This window comes from Oryzias latipes, chromosome 3 (assembly GCF_002234675.1).
Source record: "Oryzias latipes chromosome 3, ASM223467v1".
Taxonomy (NCBI): Eukaryota; Metazoa; Chordata; class Actinopteri; order Beloniformes; family Adrianichthyidae; genus Oryzias; species Oryzias latipes.
Window position 1 is genome coordinate 27,151,861 of NC_019861.2, and position 16,926 is coordinate 27,168,786.

The 16,926-nt window shown below is 38.6% G+C and overlaps 2 protein-coding genes across 14 annotated transcripts in view; both read right to left on the minus strand.

Moving 5' to 3' along the window:
* The window catches only part of myo5a (myosin VA), a 53,388-nt gene extending 43,067 nt beyond the window's left edge, over positions 1-10,321 (minus strand). For 3 of the 13 annotated variants that reach the window (XM_023953601.1, XM_023953606.1, XM_023953604.1), the window contains exon 1: positions 5,161-5,536. In XM_023953601.1, the coding sequence (XP_023809369.1) occupies positions 5,161-5,199 (39 nt within the window). In that variant the 5' untranslated portion in view covers positions 5,200-5,536. Of the gene's footprint in view, positions 1-5,160; positions 5,539-10,045 lie in introns of those variants that run through there. The other 10 variants (XM_023953611.1, XM_023953609.1, XM_023953608.1 and 7 more) reach the window with 7 other exon arrangements.
* A 1,143-nt stretch (positions 10,322-11,464) lies between these two features.
* LOC101168529 (cAMP-regulated phosphoprotein 19) lies at positions 11,465-15,183 on the minus strand. The gene is made up of 3 exons (XM_004067292.4): positions 14,957-15,183; positions 13,125-13,241; positions 11,465-12,501 (listed from the first exon to the last, which is right to left on the minus strand). The coding sequence occupies exons 1-3, from the start codon at positions 15,011-15,013 to the stop codon at positions 12,328-12,330; spliced, it is 348 nt and encodes a 115-aa protein (XP_004067340.1). The 5' UTR covers positions 15,014-15,183; the 3' UTR covers positions 11,465-12,327.
* Between the last annotated feature and the right edge of the window lie 1,743 nt (positions 15,184-16,926).

Here is a 16,926-nt window from a genome sequence, read left to right on the forward strand (position 1 = left end):
AGTTCAGCAGTGAGAAAAGAGCTATACTGTATTTCAAATGAAAGGGTGATGATTCATATTTATAAACCAAAAAATTTCCCTGGGTTCAGCAAGAGGAGAGCTGAAGGTTGTAACACAGACACTCACACTGACGGACCTTAAGGACATTGTGTTTCGCAATGAAACACAAGCTAAAACAGAGCAACCTCAAAGTTGAAGACAAAAAAAACTCAGAATCAGGGCATCGTGGCTCTGTCTGCCTGAAGGAACGATTCATTTTCTTCCGTTTGTTCCCTTTCGGGGTCACGGAGTCTATCCTGGCCACTTATGGGCGAAGGCAGGGGACACCCTGAACAGGTCGCCAGTCTATCGCAGGGTCACAATCACACACCCATTCATACCTATGGACAATTTAGAGTTGCCCATTGACCTATGAAGCATGTTTTGGACAGTGGGAGGAAGCTGGAGTCCCCGGAGAGAATGCACACATGCATGGGGAGAACATGCAAACTCCACACAGAAAGGTCCCCCATTGATGTTCTGTTTCAGGTCCCCCAGCCAGAACTTGAACAGGGGGGCCTTCTTGCTGTGAGGCAAGAGCGCTAACCACTGCACCACCGTGCAGCCTTGAATGAATGATGGTGGGCCCAATGAATGGATGGTGACCTAAGTACAAAACACAGAGCACTAAAAGCATTTAACTACATTCAGCAACATATACAAGTACATTAAAATCTGTTTATATATCTGCTGCACAGTGCTTTTTTTTTGAAGAATGACAACCAGGATAAGTATTTTTCAACAAGATAGATGCATGATATATGGCATCACAAGGTCTTTGTGTGCACTCTAATCTGAAACCAAGTCAGACACAATAAAAGGCTACCAGACTCTTAAGGTTTTGCTCAGTAGAATGACAGAAACCATCAGCAGCAAACCTTCTTATAGGTTGAAGGACTTCAATAAATATAAGCAATACCAATAATTTATTGTCATGTTCAGCAAAGAAAACGTTTTTAAACAGAGTCCTGATAGTTATCGGGCTATCATGCAAAAAAAGGCTTTAGTTTTGCAATTTTATTTACTTCCAAGCGTTAGAACTTCCAGACGAGCCATCACTACCCAGCATGGTTATTAATTTGGACCGGAGTAAAACCAATCAATTTATTGATTTTTCCAATCAATCATTTATTCCATACAAATAATTATTCAATTTTTTAAGCAAAGAAAAAAAAAATCCAAGTTTTAAATGAAAAAATTAAGAATTTTAAATAAAATTTCTACTTTTGTTCAGTTTAAATCACAAGTTATGTAAAAAAAAAAAGGCCTTTTCTGGAGTTGTTTCTTTAAAAATGTATTAAATCGCAAACCAAAGTAAACAGTGGAATCAAAAATGAATACCGTATTTTGGCAGTCAGCTACATTACTGAACAAATTCAAACTGGAAACAATTTGCTTTACATATTCTAAAGGTTTGCTGCTTTTTCATTCACCCCATATTTGATGGTTGGCGGCCCAACAGCCCGCCTCTTTTAGGTGGAGCAGATTTTGATTGGTTGGACTCCACACCAGAGTTCAGAGGAGCTTTCACACTCACCAAACAAACAAAAAAAAACAACTGTTTAAGGAAACAGACTCTGGTGTGGACTCGACAGTCCACTTGTGAGTCTGCTCTTTAGACAGTCCTTAACACAATCCTTTCAAAAACTGTAGCAGTTTCTTTTTATAGGGCAGATTTTACCAGAGTTTGGGGCCTGTTTTTTGTTTTTTGTCTAGTCTTACAAACCAGTAGCTGGAACTAACCCTCTTTCTTATATTAGTGATAGCCCCGGTGTGAACATTTAAAATAGATTGGATTTATAAGAATAATATATCATTATGCCCAATAAAATTTGAAAAACCATACATATTCTTCAACATTTCTAGTGTTAATCAATGAAAATAATCCATTCAGGTGTTGTCTTGAAGTTGAGTTTTGGCATCTGGACTTAAAGTCTTCTTCACTCATCATGAAGCCATGTGGATGAAATGTGGTCACATTTTTCAAGAAAGACTTTCAGTCCAGATGTCCAGTCTTAACTTTAAGACATTTCTTTGGTTCCTTCTACCTTTTGCTGAATTTTCCAATAAAGTCTGTAACTATACACAGATTTGAAAGTTTTGGTTAGAACAAGATGCCATGTTCAATTTTCAGATCATGTCAGTCTGAATTAGAAGTCTTTAAAAATGCAACAATTTTAACTTCACAAAACATTTCCAGTCTTTCTTCATCTCTGCTCCAAATTTTCTTTTGGCATTGGAATTTTACAGTTATACTGTAAAGAGGCAATCAATTCTTCTTATTAATTAATCATTATTATTAACTATTCTTATTTTACCATTTTGTTGTGATGTTTGAAGCATTTTAGGGATCTCTTAAAGTCTCTCTTGGGCAGCCGTCTTAAGTCTTAGCAGCTGACTAAGAACTGGGAGGGAAACTTGTAAATCATTCGTTTCGACACGGTTTTGTTCTACCACCAAAACACCTCGCATGTGCCAACAGAACCGAGACTCACCTCAGCAGGTGATTATAACAGATGCTGCTGTATCTCATTTCAAACTCAATGCACGTTGAAGCAAACGAGTAGCATACCTGAAGGTGTTAATGCATACAGATGTATGCCTCACTGAATTATCAATTCAGTAACAGATGATTAACAACAAAGTCAAAATCCAGATCGAAACACAAACTATTATGATTTTTAGATTTATCTCATGGAATTGTAAGCAGCTCTTGGGGGTACATGGCACCTTCAAGACTAATCCCAGTTTAGGTTAACAAAGGAGTCAGGTTACTTTAACTCAAGGTTTAACACTAGCTAATCTCATCCAAGTAATCTTTACCAGCGATTTATTGCTGTAACATAAGGCCACATAATGACGGGCAGAAACATGGACACAGTCACTGACAGTCGGGCCGAATCCGAAATCTTCCCCTACAGCTTCTCCCTATCACTCTATTTGTAGGAGCATTTGAAGGGGCAGGGTTGTCCGAAATCATTTTTTAAGGGGTAACCCTCACAGTGGAGGGATGCCGTACAAGTTAGTCGCGGAGACGCTTGTGTGCTCTGGTGCACAGAAGTTTACATTTCACATTAATTTGTTTGTAGGATAAAGCCCTTGAGATGTGTCATCTGGTTTTTAAGGGGGTCCTCACATTTAACTGTACATAATGACTTTGTTTTAGCATGACCTTTTTAAAGTTGTAAAACCAATATCGTTACGTATTTCCGAGTGTTAGCAGCTATTCGCTAATGTAGCTGATCTGCCAGTATTGATGACTTTATTGAGTGGGAGTAACGTCTGAATGATGACACAATTTTTCTATAACTCTCCGTTTGGAGGGTTAAATGCAGAGGTAAGGAGAAGCCGTAGCGGTAGGGAAAGAATTCTGATTAAAGGAAACGATTCAAATTTCCTTTATTAGAAATTCATTAACAATAAGAATAAGATTTTGTTTTTAATAGAAGCCTTTAATCAGCATACTACAAAAACACCATCAACAGGACTGAGGTTTTTAAACTGCCTTTTTTCAAACACACTTAAGTGTATGGCTTTACTGGTGAGGCGGGACATATGTGTTTACAAATCTCCTCAAAGTAAACGTCCGATTAGAAAGGCTTAGCTTGGACCTTTCACTCTTGAACTGGAGGGCCTCTGGCCTGCTATGGCTGCTTAGTCTGAGCCTCTCCTAAGGTCTCTACAACTGACTGTTTACTTCTCCATGCTGCCAGAGCCAGCTGATGCATCACATTTCAATGGTAATCATATTCAATAAAAACCTGCTAATTGGGATTTGTAAGAGAAGGTTGTTCTCACACAGAAGATATACCAGACAGTCTGTAACGCAGAGATGCTAACATCTTTTCTGCCTGAACACCTCTCATTCAATCACGCTTAACGCACCACTTTACATGCAAAGTTGAGCAGAATGAGCAAATAATCAAGACTAAATTAATGCTTTTTCTCCGGTAAAAGAATGAAGGGAATGCAGACTAAAGTGATTCAAGTGGAAAAAGATTCAAACCTTAATGCATTTTACAGAACGCACCGACAGAGGCAACCACCTAGACAGCAGCAATGGTATGCTAAAAACTGTCTGGGGCTCTATTGGTTGAGTTACAAATAGCCAATGGAGTCGGGGGCGCGCATAGGCCTCGTCACATGATGCCACTCATGTGAGAATCTGCTGTTTTTCTGCTCAGCTGGGCAGACACTGCATGACGCCAAGACACAGATTACTGTGCTGCTCCGCAGAGTGGATGGAGGGGTCCTCAACAATCTGTAACAATGACGTCTCTTGACATTAAAAAAAAGGGCCCCGACTAGCACATATGTGGTCAAGTGATTGTCAGAGATGACTGAGATCACTAAGAAACTGTCATGCAACTTAGTTACTAATCACAATTAGTCTGACAGAGTAACTCTATTCGGTATAAAACATTACAAAAGGGAAGCGGAATGTGCTTCAAGAATACAGTTGACTTGCTGTTGGTATCACACAATATTGGAAGAATTAGGTAAATACAATCAACTGTGAGGATATGATGGATTATTTATGGAAAATAAGCCAAAATCTTCAGGGATGTATTTTAAGCTACTTTTGTCATGAAACAAGCTTTAACATACGGTGCAGCTAAGGAAACTGAACAACATGAATTTTAGTTACCGATTGTCATCACAAAGAAAGGTCTTTCCACTTGGACTGAATGTGACCTGTCGTGTGTACAAAGGTGGTCCCCGATGACAGACTAGTGTTTTCCAGTGGTCTCGTTTTGTCCATTGATCTCTACTCAGACAGTAGGAATCAGCAGAAACAAAACACTGATTTGTTCCGTATTGGTAGGTTTTATTTCCTCACTGGTTTCTGCGGTTAAAGCCCTTAGAAGGGTGTGTCAGTCAATGTTCCTTTTACAAAATCAATATGTGTAATTCATGAGCAGAAAACCAAACTGTTTAAACACAAACCACAAGTTAGACCAACTTGATGCTAATAAAAAACTTACATTTCAAGTTATTTTTAAATACAATTGTGTATCAAAAGCTAATTTTCTTAAAATATTAAGGCTTATTTTTTTTTTTGACTAAAATCAACCGATATTTCTAATCAACCCAAAGCTGATAATTACAATAAAAACTTACTTCAACAAACATATACTCCAACTCCCGGTTCATGTTCATCTCGTCCTAGAAGCCAGCCTTTACCTCATGCTGCGTGTCTGCTGGTTGTTTAGATGCCCCAAACCACACATGCCACAAGACCAGGGTCTAACTCCTTAAGGAAGTTGCCCCAGACCAGAACCATCCCACTGAGTCTGCAGATACAAGCGGTGCTGCCCGACATTCCCCACAGCTCCTGCGACACATAACTGGCCATTCTCGCTGTCTGTCAACTAACAGCCCAGCTTCCTTTACTGATCACATGAGCTGCGAGGAGGACAAACTCAGAACAAATAAACAGCTATTACTAAAGACCAGTAATGCAGTGACAACGGCTGCAAAGTGGCGATTGCACGGAATAGCAGAAAACAAAGCAGAAATCAGAAGAAGAAAAAAAAGAGATGACACAAAACGAAGAAGCAACACTGCAGGACGCAGCTTTATTTAAATGCTTTAACATGTCTGCAACAATGCAATAACTGCATGCCGGAATGTACACAACATGGCTGCACAATTAGTCTAACCAGGTTACATCAGTTATCTAGAGCACATGTTTGAAATTAGAATCTGAAGCAAAAAAAAAAAAAAAAAAACACAGAAATTCATTCATTGTAAAACCTGCCACCTGATGGAAATGAAGGAATGCATGATAGTTAAGTGTGACTCATAAAATATAAAAAAATAAATCTACACCGAGTTATCCAATAGGAGGAGTCCTGCTTCCTTTATGTAAGAAAGAAACTTTAACTTTTTAACTTTTTGTTTATTTCTGAATAAACATAAAAACAACTGACAACAACTAAGACATTTAACATAAAATGATGGAAATTGCATGAACAGGAAATATTTATTAACCCCCCCCCCCCCCCCCCCCCCAAAAAAAAAATAAAAAAAACACTCACACACAAACACACACTAAATGGAGTGTTTTTTCCATCCACATCTCAATTTCCATTAACATTCTCGGGATTCCTGTGTTTTTTTGTTGTCTTATCTGACATTTAGGAAAGTGGGATGTTGACCAAACGTCAATGTAAACTATCTCTTGTATGGAGCCGGGGTTTACTGCTAAAATACTGAATCAATCACTATTTTAATAAACATATATCACATGTGTGTTCTAAAATAAACTGGTTGTAAAAAAAACAATTTAACAAAAATCATGAAAATACTAACTTTTAAATCTAAAACAAAGAATTTTTCTGGAAAAAAATAACAAAAATGATGTTATTTGCTTGAAAAACTATGGCATGTTTTATCAAATTGGATGAATCTGGATTCTATTTTCAAAGTAAAGATCTGACTTGGAACTTTTTTAACCCAGCTCCACTCTTGAACCGCTGTAAATGAGTTGAAAAGGTCGGACATACTGTGCACCTGGAAACACCCCGACCAGTGATGGAGGGTTCCTTTCCATCTGCTGGTCCTGATACTATACTCTCACAGTCCATCTTTAAAACCCTCTCAAACTCCACAGAACAAGGAAGTCTGAACCGCTAAAAAAAATGATCAGAGCACCTTTGCGTGCCGCTCTCTGACACAGAGTTTGTAAGCAGGAAAGGCTGCTCAAAAGGGACTCCATGGAAACGTCCAGAAACATTATACTTCAACAAATGTTCACTTTAAGAGAATGTATGTTTTTGGTCTTCAGGGGGGGTGTTTTTGGAAGTAGCACCTCGTTGCATAGCAAAATCTTCCTCCACTAAAGGATTCCCTCAGTTTTCCCGTTTCTGTTTATCCAATTTGTTTTGCATCACCGGCTCATGCGGCGCCAACAGACTGACTGAAGACTTTTGGCTCCGACGCGTTTCTCCTTGAACTGGTGGATAGGTCAGCCACGATCCAAGCCGACTGAAAGCCACTGGAAGTTTGGGCATTTCTGTCTACTTTGCTCCACTGAAAAAGAACTCAAAGCCACTCAAGGGGCTCCAAGGCTGAGTCATGTACACAGGAGGCCGACTGTGTCCACCCATGTGCAGAAAAAATAAATCACAGACATGGGCCTGGCATCAGAGGCCGATTTTGTGAACACACTGGGTTATTCACAGCACAAGCTGAGTTTAGGTTCCAACAAATACCACTAAAAAACTGCAGTTGAATTCATTTAGAAGCAAATGTGTGTGTGTGTGTACCCAACAGAAGTATGAATCTGAATAGTATATTATTTATGGCAATCAAAATAGATGTAAAAAGCTTGTTAAAATCTAATACGATAAAAAGTATAGAAATTGATACAAATTACTAAGGAACTGCAACTGTGGAGTCAGCTGCATAAATGTTTACAGGGAAACCATCAGTAGTTCTGCCTGTACTTGTCTAAGATGTTAAGAGCAACAAGACGCTCCACATAAGTCTACAGCTGGAGTAATACTGAAACTTTATTATGAGCTGCAAATAAGTTCTAAACTGTTGTGGCTTTGCACACTAAGTGTTTAATGACTGATTTGTTTAACAATTGAGTCTTTAGCACTCATAAGAGAATTTTATTTTAGTTATTTCCTTTTTCAGCAAAATAAACATTCAAAGCACCCAAATACCCAAGATTTTAAAGGAAAGTGAATATAAGGAATCTGTCAGATATTTACCTTTTCAGTTTGTTTAAAAAAGTGACTCTTTTGCAAACTCCTGTGGCGTTTTTTGTGTGTGAGAAAAACCAACTAGAATATAGTGATGGAAGAATTTCAATATAGGAATATCACAGAAAAACTACGTCGCGTCACTTCTAGACGGATAATCATTTGAAAGGGTATGAGATGACGAAGGGTCTTAAGTGCAAATCCCACCAACATCAAATCCCAAATCATTCAATGCAAAAATATATTCAAAGATCACAATTAAAAAAGCAAAACATAAAAAAAAACATTGCATTTTAAAAATCAAGACAAAATTCCAGAAACCAAAACACAATTCCAAAAAATAAATAAATAATTTTTTTATAAAACAAAAGTAATTTCCAGAAATCGAAATGAAATGTTGAAAAAATGAAACAGAAGAATAGTCTGGAAAAAGTAGGTACTATGGGTCATTGATGATTGTGTGATGACGTTTGATTTTAGGATTTAAGGATTTTTAAATGTGTGTTTAATATCTGCATACTAATAAAAGTTTTATGATGTGCATATTCAATATTGTTTCATGCCAAAAAACCCTTTGGTTGAAATGATGGACAAACTATGGGACATTTCATCATTTCAAACAAAAGTTTTTTGGCCCAAAGCGATGCTAGATTTGCTCTGTAAACTTTTATTAGTATAAGAAAAAAAACTCACAAGGCAAGACTCAAACTTCATCATCCAATCAGCAATGACCCTTAGTACCGACCTTTTCCCATGTCTTATTGAGCTTTGTTTTTACCATTTCCTTCTGAAAATTAATGTTTTCCAAAAGTGCAATATCTACTTTGTTTACATTTTTGTACTTTTCTTTTAGCTTCTGGAATTTTTCTTTGATTTCAAAACTGCAATGTTGTTTTGCTGTTATTTGTCTTACTTTTTTAATTGTCGTTGTGATCTTTAATAGGTTTTTGCATTGACTGATTTGTTAGTGGGATTTGTCCTTCAGGGCCACCGTATGAAATTGCAAATCTGAGAAATCGAAAGCAAGCCACACCTAAACTTTTGACGTTACTCTGGCTGAATTAACCAGGTCAAGGATTTTATTCGTTAGTTAGGGGGTTTGGAGGGTTTTGTGATGTTAGATTGTCCTTAAAACAAACAAACAAAAATCATCTCAGGGAGACAGATGGGAGATTGCAAAATGTCTTCGACTGTTAATAAAAGCTCGTTAAGACAGCAGGGACTGAAAGCATGACGCCTCACATGTTTGAAAATGTTGAATAGATTGATGTGAGGACATCACGTTTAGCGGTCGTCCCGTTTTGTCTCCTCCATCCTCATTATTCCAGTAAAACGGGCCAGCTGTCAAAGCAGGGGGATGGGTGACACATCTGTGGGCCTCACATGCAGGCACAACATTCATCCCCGCCTCACATTTGCAGTCACTGTCAGACAACAGCGTCACAGTGACCTTGTGAGTTTATAACTGGCCTCCTCGGCACTAGAGTCATATTCTCCTTATGGAGCATTTTGCATCACAGAGCTGCACCAAGGAATCCGGGTGGAGGGAGGGAGGGAGGGAGGGAGGGGCCCCTTTCCATCCAAACACCCTCCTGGCTGAGAGCGAGGAGGATGCAAAGCTCTCCGGATGCTGGGTGCATCGCAGTATTATGGCGATACCCACCCAGCTTTTCTCATCTGGACCCGCGTGCAAGAAAACGTTGGGGCATAAGCACACGATTAAAAAAAATGATATCGACACTGGGGTTCTAAAAGCAGTCCAAACATGGAGGGGATAAAGAGGAAAAACCGGAGCCTCCATGATGGACGGCACCGCCTTTGCATCATCATCATCCAGGTCTCTAGCTTTCCGTTGGCTACGAACCCAAACGTGACGCCAAAAATCCATTTAAAAACGTGACGAAAACGCTTCGTTTTATGTCTGAAATGTGATTTTAGCTTTTAAGATGAACCTGACTCGAAGACTGCATTTCTTTACGACCCTCTTGCTTTCCCCTTCCAATATAGTGATACCATAACCGTTTTTAGCTAATAATATTAGCCTTACTTTTCAACAGCCAAACTAGCGCTTTCGGTCAAAAAGACTCAATTTATTTTATTGTATTTTTTAAACGCCAACTTAAAAAAAGATGACAAAACATCGTTTGCTTTGAAGCGAATTTGCAGTTGTTCGTTTATAAAAAGACAATGACAGTTGAAAATATGAATTATTAGCAACAACAGCGGGTCATATTTGTGTAGCACTAGCGTGGACGGTGCTACATCCACTTAAAAAGCTGCACTTGTTTTACCTTTGTGTACAGCTCCGACGCTGCCATGACGCTCCCTCGCTATGTCCTTCCTCCAATCCGGGCTAAAACTCCGGCAGGTTCACACTCCGCGCGCGCGGCACGCGGCGTGTGTTTTCATCAAGTGGAGAGAAAGAGATCCTTCGTGACCGCGAGGGTTCAAGGAGAAGACGCGTCCCTTATCGCCATGATAACCAGAAAGACTCCGGGCTACTGAGATTCGGCGTCTCACTTTGCATTCTGGGTATGAGGATGGAGGAGATGGTAGAGCAGCGCAGAGGCTGCCGCTGCTGCTTTGGAGAACCTGCGCCCCCTGGTGGCCATTGTCTTCTTCAAAACCTTCAAAATGTGTTTGGTTTGATCATTCATTCGTTCATCTTCAAATCCGTTTGTCTCATTTCCCTTAGCTATGTACAGTCCTATCAACATAAATGAGTACACCCCACTACATTTGTCATAAAACCTTTAGTCTCATTTTAGAATCAACATTTTTTGTGAAATACTATACTACAAACTATACCTACAAAGGTGGGCCATTGATTGCAAACAAGATATGTTAATTTGCACACACAAAAAAGTTTTTTTTCCCGAAAAAATTAATTAATTACTCCCCAGTCATAGTCTTAAACTTAAAACTGCAAAATTCTAATTAACAGCCATTTGACCACAGGTGAATCTACTGATTCCTTTCAGAGGTGTCCACCACACAGGTGACTAGAAAAGGGCATTTCTTACCAAAGAACAGCCCTTCCCATTTCATGCAGTCAGCAATGGCTCCCAGTGCAAAAGAAATGTCAGAAAATCTGAGAAAGGACATCAGTTCTTTGCACAAAAAGATGTGAGGGCCACAAGAAGATCAGCAAAGTTTTACAGTATCATCCGTCAAAATACTACAGCAAAAGTGAAGACTTGGTCCTGTCCTTAATAATCACGGTGCTCATACAAAATACTACATGTAGTAGACTTTGTTGCAGCATGTATTCATGTTAGCTTCAACCAATTTAAGTCAAGCTGGAGATGTGATTTAAGTTAGATCATTAACCTTACTTTCATGTTATGGAGTTAAAAAAGTATTTAATAAAACTGCACCTTGTGGAAAGTTTGGAAATGTTTTTTTTCTTTGAGCTACTGATTAAATTAGTACTTTTTAAAGGGGTGTTTTTATTTATGCGGTGTACTGTAGATGCAGTGCACAACACACCCCTCCCCCCATTTTCTTAAATAAAATCATTTTATGCATTGCCCAAAATATTTTTCTGCAGTTCTAAATTTCCTGGATCTTACTATAAATAACATTGGTTGCCTGTAACCAATGTACTATAAAAATAAAGTTTGTTTATTCTTCTTCATGCTGTTGACCTTTTTAAAACACCTGAAAATACATCTTTCAAGATGAACAAATTCACACACTCGGAACAAAAATGAAGTATTTGTGCAAAACTAGTTTATTTACAAAACAAAATGGCACATTGTGACAGCAGCGCGATCATATACATGCAGAGATCGTATGGATGCAGTGCTACGATTCCCAAACCAGTAAGGACCCTTTAAAAGCACGAGAGATGTAGAGAATCTCAGGGTGGAACTACTTCAACGTCATATAACACAATCTTTTTAAAAGTCAAAACTTGTTCATCGTGAATGTTTTTATAGGTTTACGCTCTAACAGCAAACAGGACTTAAAATCTGGTCCCCCCCCCTCACTAACAGAAACGTATCCATAGTCACATATGGACCCCCCCCTCCAGCCTCCCCTTGAGCATGACGGTTCATGCAGTTTGGTTCAGCTTTCCAGTGTCAGTCTTCTGGGTGGACATTTACTGTCCCTTAGGTATATTGACATTCAGGGGAAAAAAAGGCGTAAAACAAAACTAGATTAGACTGTAAAACATTCTTAAAAGCTAATACGTGCTCCTGTGAACAACATACAAATATAAATCTATTTGCAAACATAACTTCACGCTAACGGGTCCTGAGCATCATGCTAAAGTTCTCCAAATGCGACGGCTGTGGCTTCTGCTGCTCGTCCTTCCTACATGCTATTCATTCCCTCACACTGTAATCCAGTGGATTTTAGGAAGAAAAATAAAGGAATAAGGCAGGTCAAATTCATTTTGAAGGGATTTGTTTGAGGCGGCCATACTGGGTCTAAAGCAGGTCAGCGGGAGTTTTGGGTGAGAGGGGTCGGGACGGGTGTGGAAAGAAAAGCCCGTGGAACAGAAGAGGTAATGTAATAGCTCTGGGGCTTGACTGGAGTGAGTTATGTGTCTGAGGCTGGATGTGGATTAGCCTGCCAGTTTACTGGCCACTAGAGGGGGTTTCCTTGGGGGCAAGTCCTGGGGGGTGGGGATGTGGTCCCCTGTGATCTCGCTCTTTTCTGGCGCAGCAGCAGTCGGCAACTGTTTGTTCTTGTTATTTGCTTTGGCCATGTTGTAGTCTCCAGAATCAAAATATTTTTGCTGCAAAGAGAAAAAGACATTTTACATTGCAAATATGGGTATAGGTACTTATCAGGACTGTGCTCCTCTGTAAGAACAGATTTAACCTGGAAAGTTCATAATTCTATTACATTTTAATTCATTCTTCTTTTTGAAAAAGATCTATTTTGTCAGCTTATGAAAAGCTGTATTCAATTCAAAAGGGATTAAACTGAAAAAAATTGGAAGTTCAATTTCTAAAATGAGAATTGTTAAATTGAAAATAATAAAAATATGCATCTCAAAAAAGTATGTTTTATTTGAATTGCAGATTACATGTTTTAAAGTAAAATTTAATTTATATTTACATCCAGACATATTTGACAGCTGAGAACACCATAGGTTAAAATGGTTGTGTCATAATTTAAATGAGCTGCAGATATATACCTTTGGCTGTAGTCACAAAATGGCATATGCTGATAAATGTTTCCATACAAATGTTTTACTAATCATGTTTTAATTGAGTGGACAAAAACAAAAAAAAGCATCCAATACACGGTTAGGATTATTTAATACATAAAGAACCAAAGATAAACTGCAAATGAAGTCAGTTTAAATGAGCAAACTCCAATGAATTTTGCTAAAAGAAACAAGTTACAACTCACCCCTTTCTGCAAGCGTTTGCGAAGCATATCAGGTTTATGTCCTAAATTTGGGTATCTGGCCTTCAGTTTTGCCTCCTCTGCTTTCTCCAGACTAACGTTTATCGTTTCTTGCACCTCCTAAATAACAGAAGAAAACATTCTGATAAATAAGAATAAACTAAGGTGAAAAAAAAGCTACAGTCACCTACAGGCCTGCAGCAGACAGACATCTCCTGGACAAATACGGCAAAATGTGTTCAACTTAAAACCACAAAGTTCATAAAAAGATCCTTCTGTCCTGCAACTATAAAAACAAGCAGTCATTGGATGTCAGATTGAAGAGCTGACCTGTTATTTTGTTTCGACGGTGCAGCTACCTCATGTTTATGGTACTAAGTCTTTCTGCAAACCCTTTCAGGGGTCGCCACAGCTGATCACCAGTGACTCATTTGCACAGGTGGTTTGGCAGAAATATTTACACCAGATTCCTTTCCTGACCCAACAGACAATCTACATTTCAGTTGATGGGTTTTGGACTTAGCAATAGTAAAGATTTGTATGTTACCGTTATAGTATGAGTATTGCAATGGTTAAATAAACGTGATGTGAGGAAGCAGGGCTTTAAATTTTAACACTGGCTGAAAGGAAGAAGGTAAACACAAAAAGAGATATTTGGAACAAAGGTCAAATTTCAGAACAAAATCACCAATATTTGTCACAGGGTGTAAAGTACAACCGTTTAAAAAGACAAAAGGAACATGAACAGACTGGGACAGATCTTGATGAGGACAGAGAAAAAGCACATTAAGCCAGAATGCAGACTTTGGTGCATTTAACACAAGTTTTTGAGCCAGCATCCCGGTTTGCAGAAGTTTTTGAGCCAGCAGACCTTTAGTAAATATGACCCATTGTGTTCGTCTTTCTTCTGGGGCAAATCACAGTATATAAAAAACACTAAATCTATGACAGGAATTTTGCTTTTGCTAAGAACCAGTGGAGAGATATATTTATAAGTATTTAGTAAAACTGGTGATAAATCGGTTGTGTCAGGTTTCCTGGTATATACTTTTCAAAAAGTTTGCCTTTTTTCAGTTTTATTTAAAAAAAACAACATTTCCGTTGTGCAATATTAAAATGCTTCTAAGATGTCTTGCTATACAAGTATTTTAGAATATATTGTCGTGATCATTTGTTGTTGAAATATATTTCCACCATCCCATCCTAAGCCAAGTTAATACATACAATAAAATTAACCAACTTTAAGACTATTTACTGAAGCAAGACATTTTTAAAATAGCCATGCTCTTTGTGCTTCACACCCTAAAGTTAAAGTCATGTTTATACAAACACAGACGTGTGTCGGTTAGCAACTAACGAAGATAATTCGAGCAAATTTTAGCTAGCTTAATCTTCCCCCTCTTTATTTCACATGAACAAACGTCATTTTTTCGAATAAAAACCAATTAAATTAACTTTAATAACTACTAACTAACAATTTAAACGTAAAATATAACATGTTCAGGGGTATCGAGTGGAATATTTCCGTTTGCAGTAGTTGTTGCTCAACAGAATCAGGCGGCACCAAATATGCAGCCTTAGCTGCTTCCCAGTTAGCAGCTAGCAGTTGCTAACGGCTTAAATTCAAACAAAACATTCAGAATGACACAACCATTAGCTCCTGATTATTATATTTTTTGAAGAGTTTAAAGGAAAACGTTAAGTTAGAAGACCAGTCACTGTTGTTTGTGCGCTTGTACAACAATAAAGAGGTGAAGAGGCTAACGTTAACAGGCTCCTTAAACTGTTAAAAGTCAGAGAAAGAGGGAGGGGGGTCTCGCTAAAACTGCGATTACCGTTCCGTCCGCCGGCGCCTCCTCTGGGGTCCGTGCTTTCACCTTATCCCCTGACATTTTTTACCCAACCGTGACGCCGACCTCGCAATCGATCCTCAGCAGGACAAGTGATCCTCGAATTCTGCGGCTTCGACTGGCTCCAGTTGAGAGATCGCTCCCGCACAAAACCTCCTACTACGTCAGATGCGGAGGAGACACCACGCGCGTTCCCGCTCGGGCTGTCCTGCGCGCTCCCGATGATGGCGACTTCGTGTTTCGTAACACGAAGCCGATCGCGATCAGCTGGCGAGCCACGTGTGATCACAAAACCCAGGCTTTTCTAACAGCACGTTGACTTTTTTATGCAACCAAGACAAACTAATATTTAATGGATTAAGTATGTCATGTACTGTATGCATACGAGATAAAATGTCTAGAATTAAGAGTTATTATAATTTGATTATTTACACGTTTATGTGGACGTGTGCATGTTTATATATATGTCCTCTTTAGTTTTATTTATGTTTTGATAGCCTGAAATAAACCAATTTCAATTTCTAGACTTCTACATCTATCTAATAGTACAAGGGTGTCCATTGTCCAGGGGCAGTCCAGGATAGACACCCTCCTGCTTGTTTTCTAGTTACCCTTGCCCTACTTGCAGTTTCTTATCTAGATCAGGTGTGTTCAACCTGCAAAGGCAGACTGTGTGGAAAACAAACATTGAAGTAGCCCTGAAAACTGGGAGTAAAACTCTGTGGTAACGAAACTGTAAAGAACGTTTACATTTGTGGTTTAAACAACATTAAGACAATTCAGTGACATCACATCAGGTTTTCTACTCCAAGGTTTTGACAGAATCGGTCATTTAGGAAAACCTCATGATTGCATCAATAGCTCTTTAAGAGCCATTGCTTAACGTGTGAGTTGATGCTGATACCCACCATAAGGTTGAATAAATATCATTTTCAGACTGATTGTCTATTTATTTTACATGTCCACAAGAGCACCGAAAAGGTCCTCAACAGCATTAAAGGTTTTACTCTGTAAGATTTTATATATCAATTTTGGTCAATATTTTAAGGAAATCAAAGCTAAAGTCCTCACCCTCTAGAAATATAAGACAGAGTCGATGTAGATTGTTGTTACTATTATGATTAATATAAATGAGCTATTTTTTTATGTTGTAAATAAACATAAATATAAAGAGATAATAGCCTTTTTTTTTTCTAAATCTGAAATAGTTTATAACTTTTGACAGAGGTTCCAGATGACTTCCTTTCAAAATAAGACACCCTGTGTCATATAGTATGTCACTGCAGCAAATGTAGTAGTATGGTGTAATGTCAGCAGTTATTTAAAAAAAAAAAAAAACAATCATTATCATTTGTAGTGCATCTCAGCCAGAAATGTGTTAATCCAACTAACCAAAAATAAATTAGAGATACTTAAGTCACCCTAACTATATTTCTGAATCACAAAGTACACTTAAAATTCTGGAATGTATTCAAAAATAGACAATCTGCCTTATAATCTGGTGCACCTTAATTCTGGTTGTGCTTTCTGACCTCCAATTGATTGTCTGTGGTACACAGAGGAAAAAAATCTGGTAAGAGGTTTTAGTGTGACTTGATAGGTACTGGCCTTCAACTGTTCGTGAATGAGTTCAAGTTTAAGTTACTTTATAGATATATATTTAAACTTCACACTCAGGGGAGCCAGTTTAGCTCGTGCTGGTTTGCGGCGCCTTCCGTCCGTGAAACCCAGGTTCGACTCCAGGCTGCTCCCTGTTCCCTTCTCTACCTCTGCCGGTTCCAAGCTCGGTTAGAGAAGGTTGCGTCAGGAAGGGCATCCGGCGTAAAACATTGCCAAATTTACCATGCGACTTGTTCGCTGTGGCGACCCCTGATGGGAGAAGCCGAAAGTGGAAGAAGACTCACTTTTTGAACATAAAAAGAGAGCCACAATGGAGGGGTAAAAGAGCCAGATAT

Bases quoted from the DNA above. Each gene is read 5' to 3' on its own strand.
- LOC101168529 (XM_004067292.4), bottom strand. From the start codon at position 15,013: ATGTCAGGGGATAAGGTGAAAGCACGGACCCCAGAGGAGGCGCCGGCG. The intron at 13,242-14,956 runs GTAATCGCAGTT...TCTGTTATTTAG, and splicing joins AGGCGCCGGCGGACGGAACG to GAGGTGCAAGAAACGATAAA. The intron at 12,502-13,124 runs GTGAGTTGTAAC...TTCTCTTTGCAG, and splicing joins GCAAACGCTTGCAGAAAGGG to CAAAAATATTTTGATTCTGG.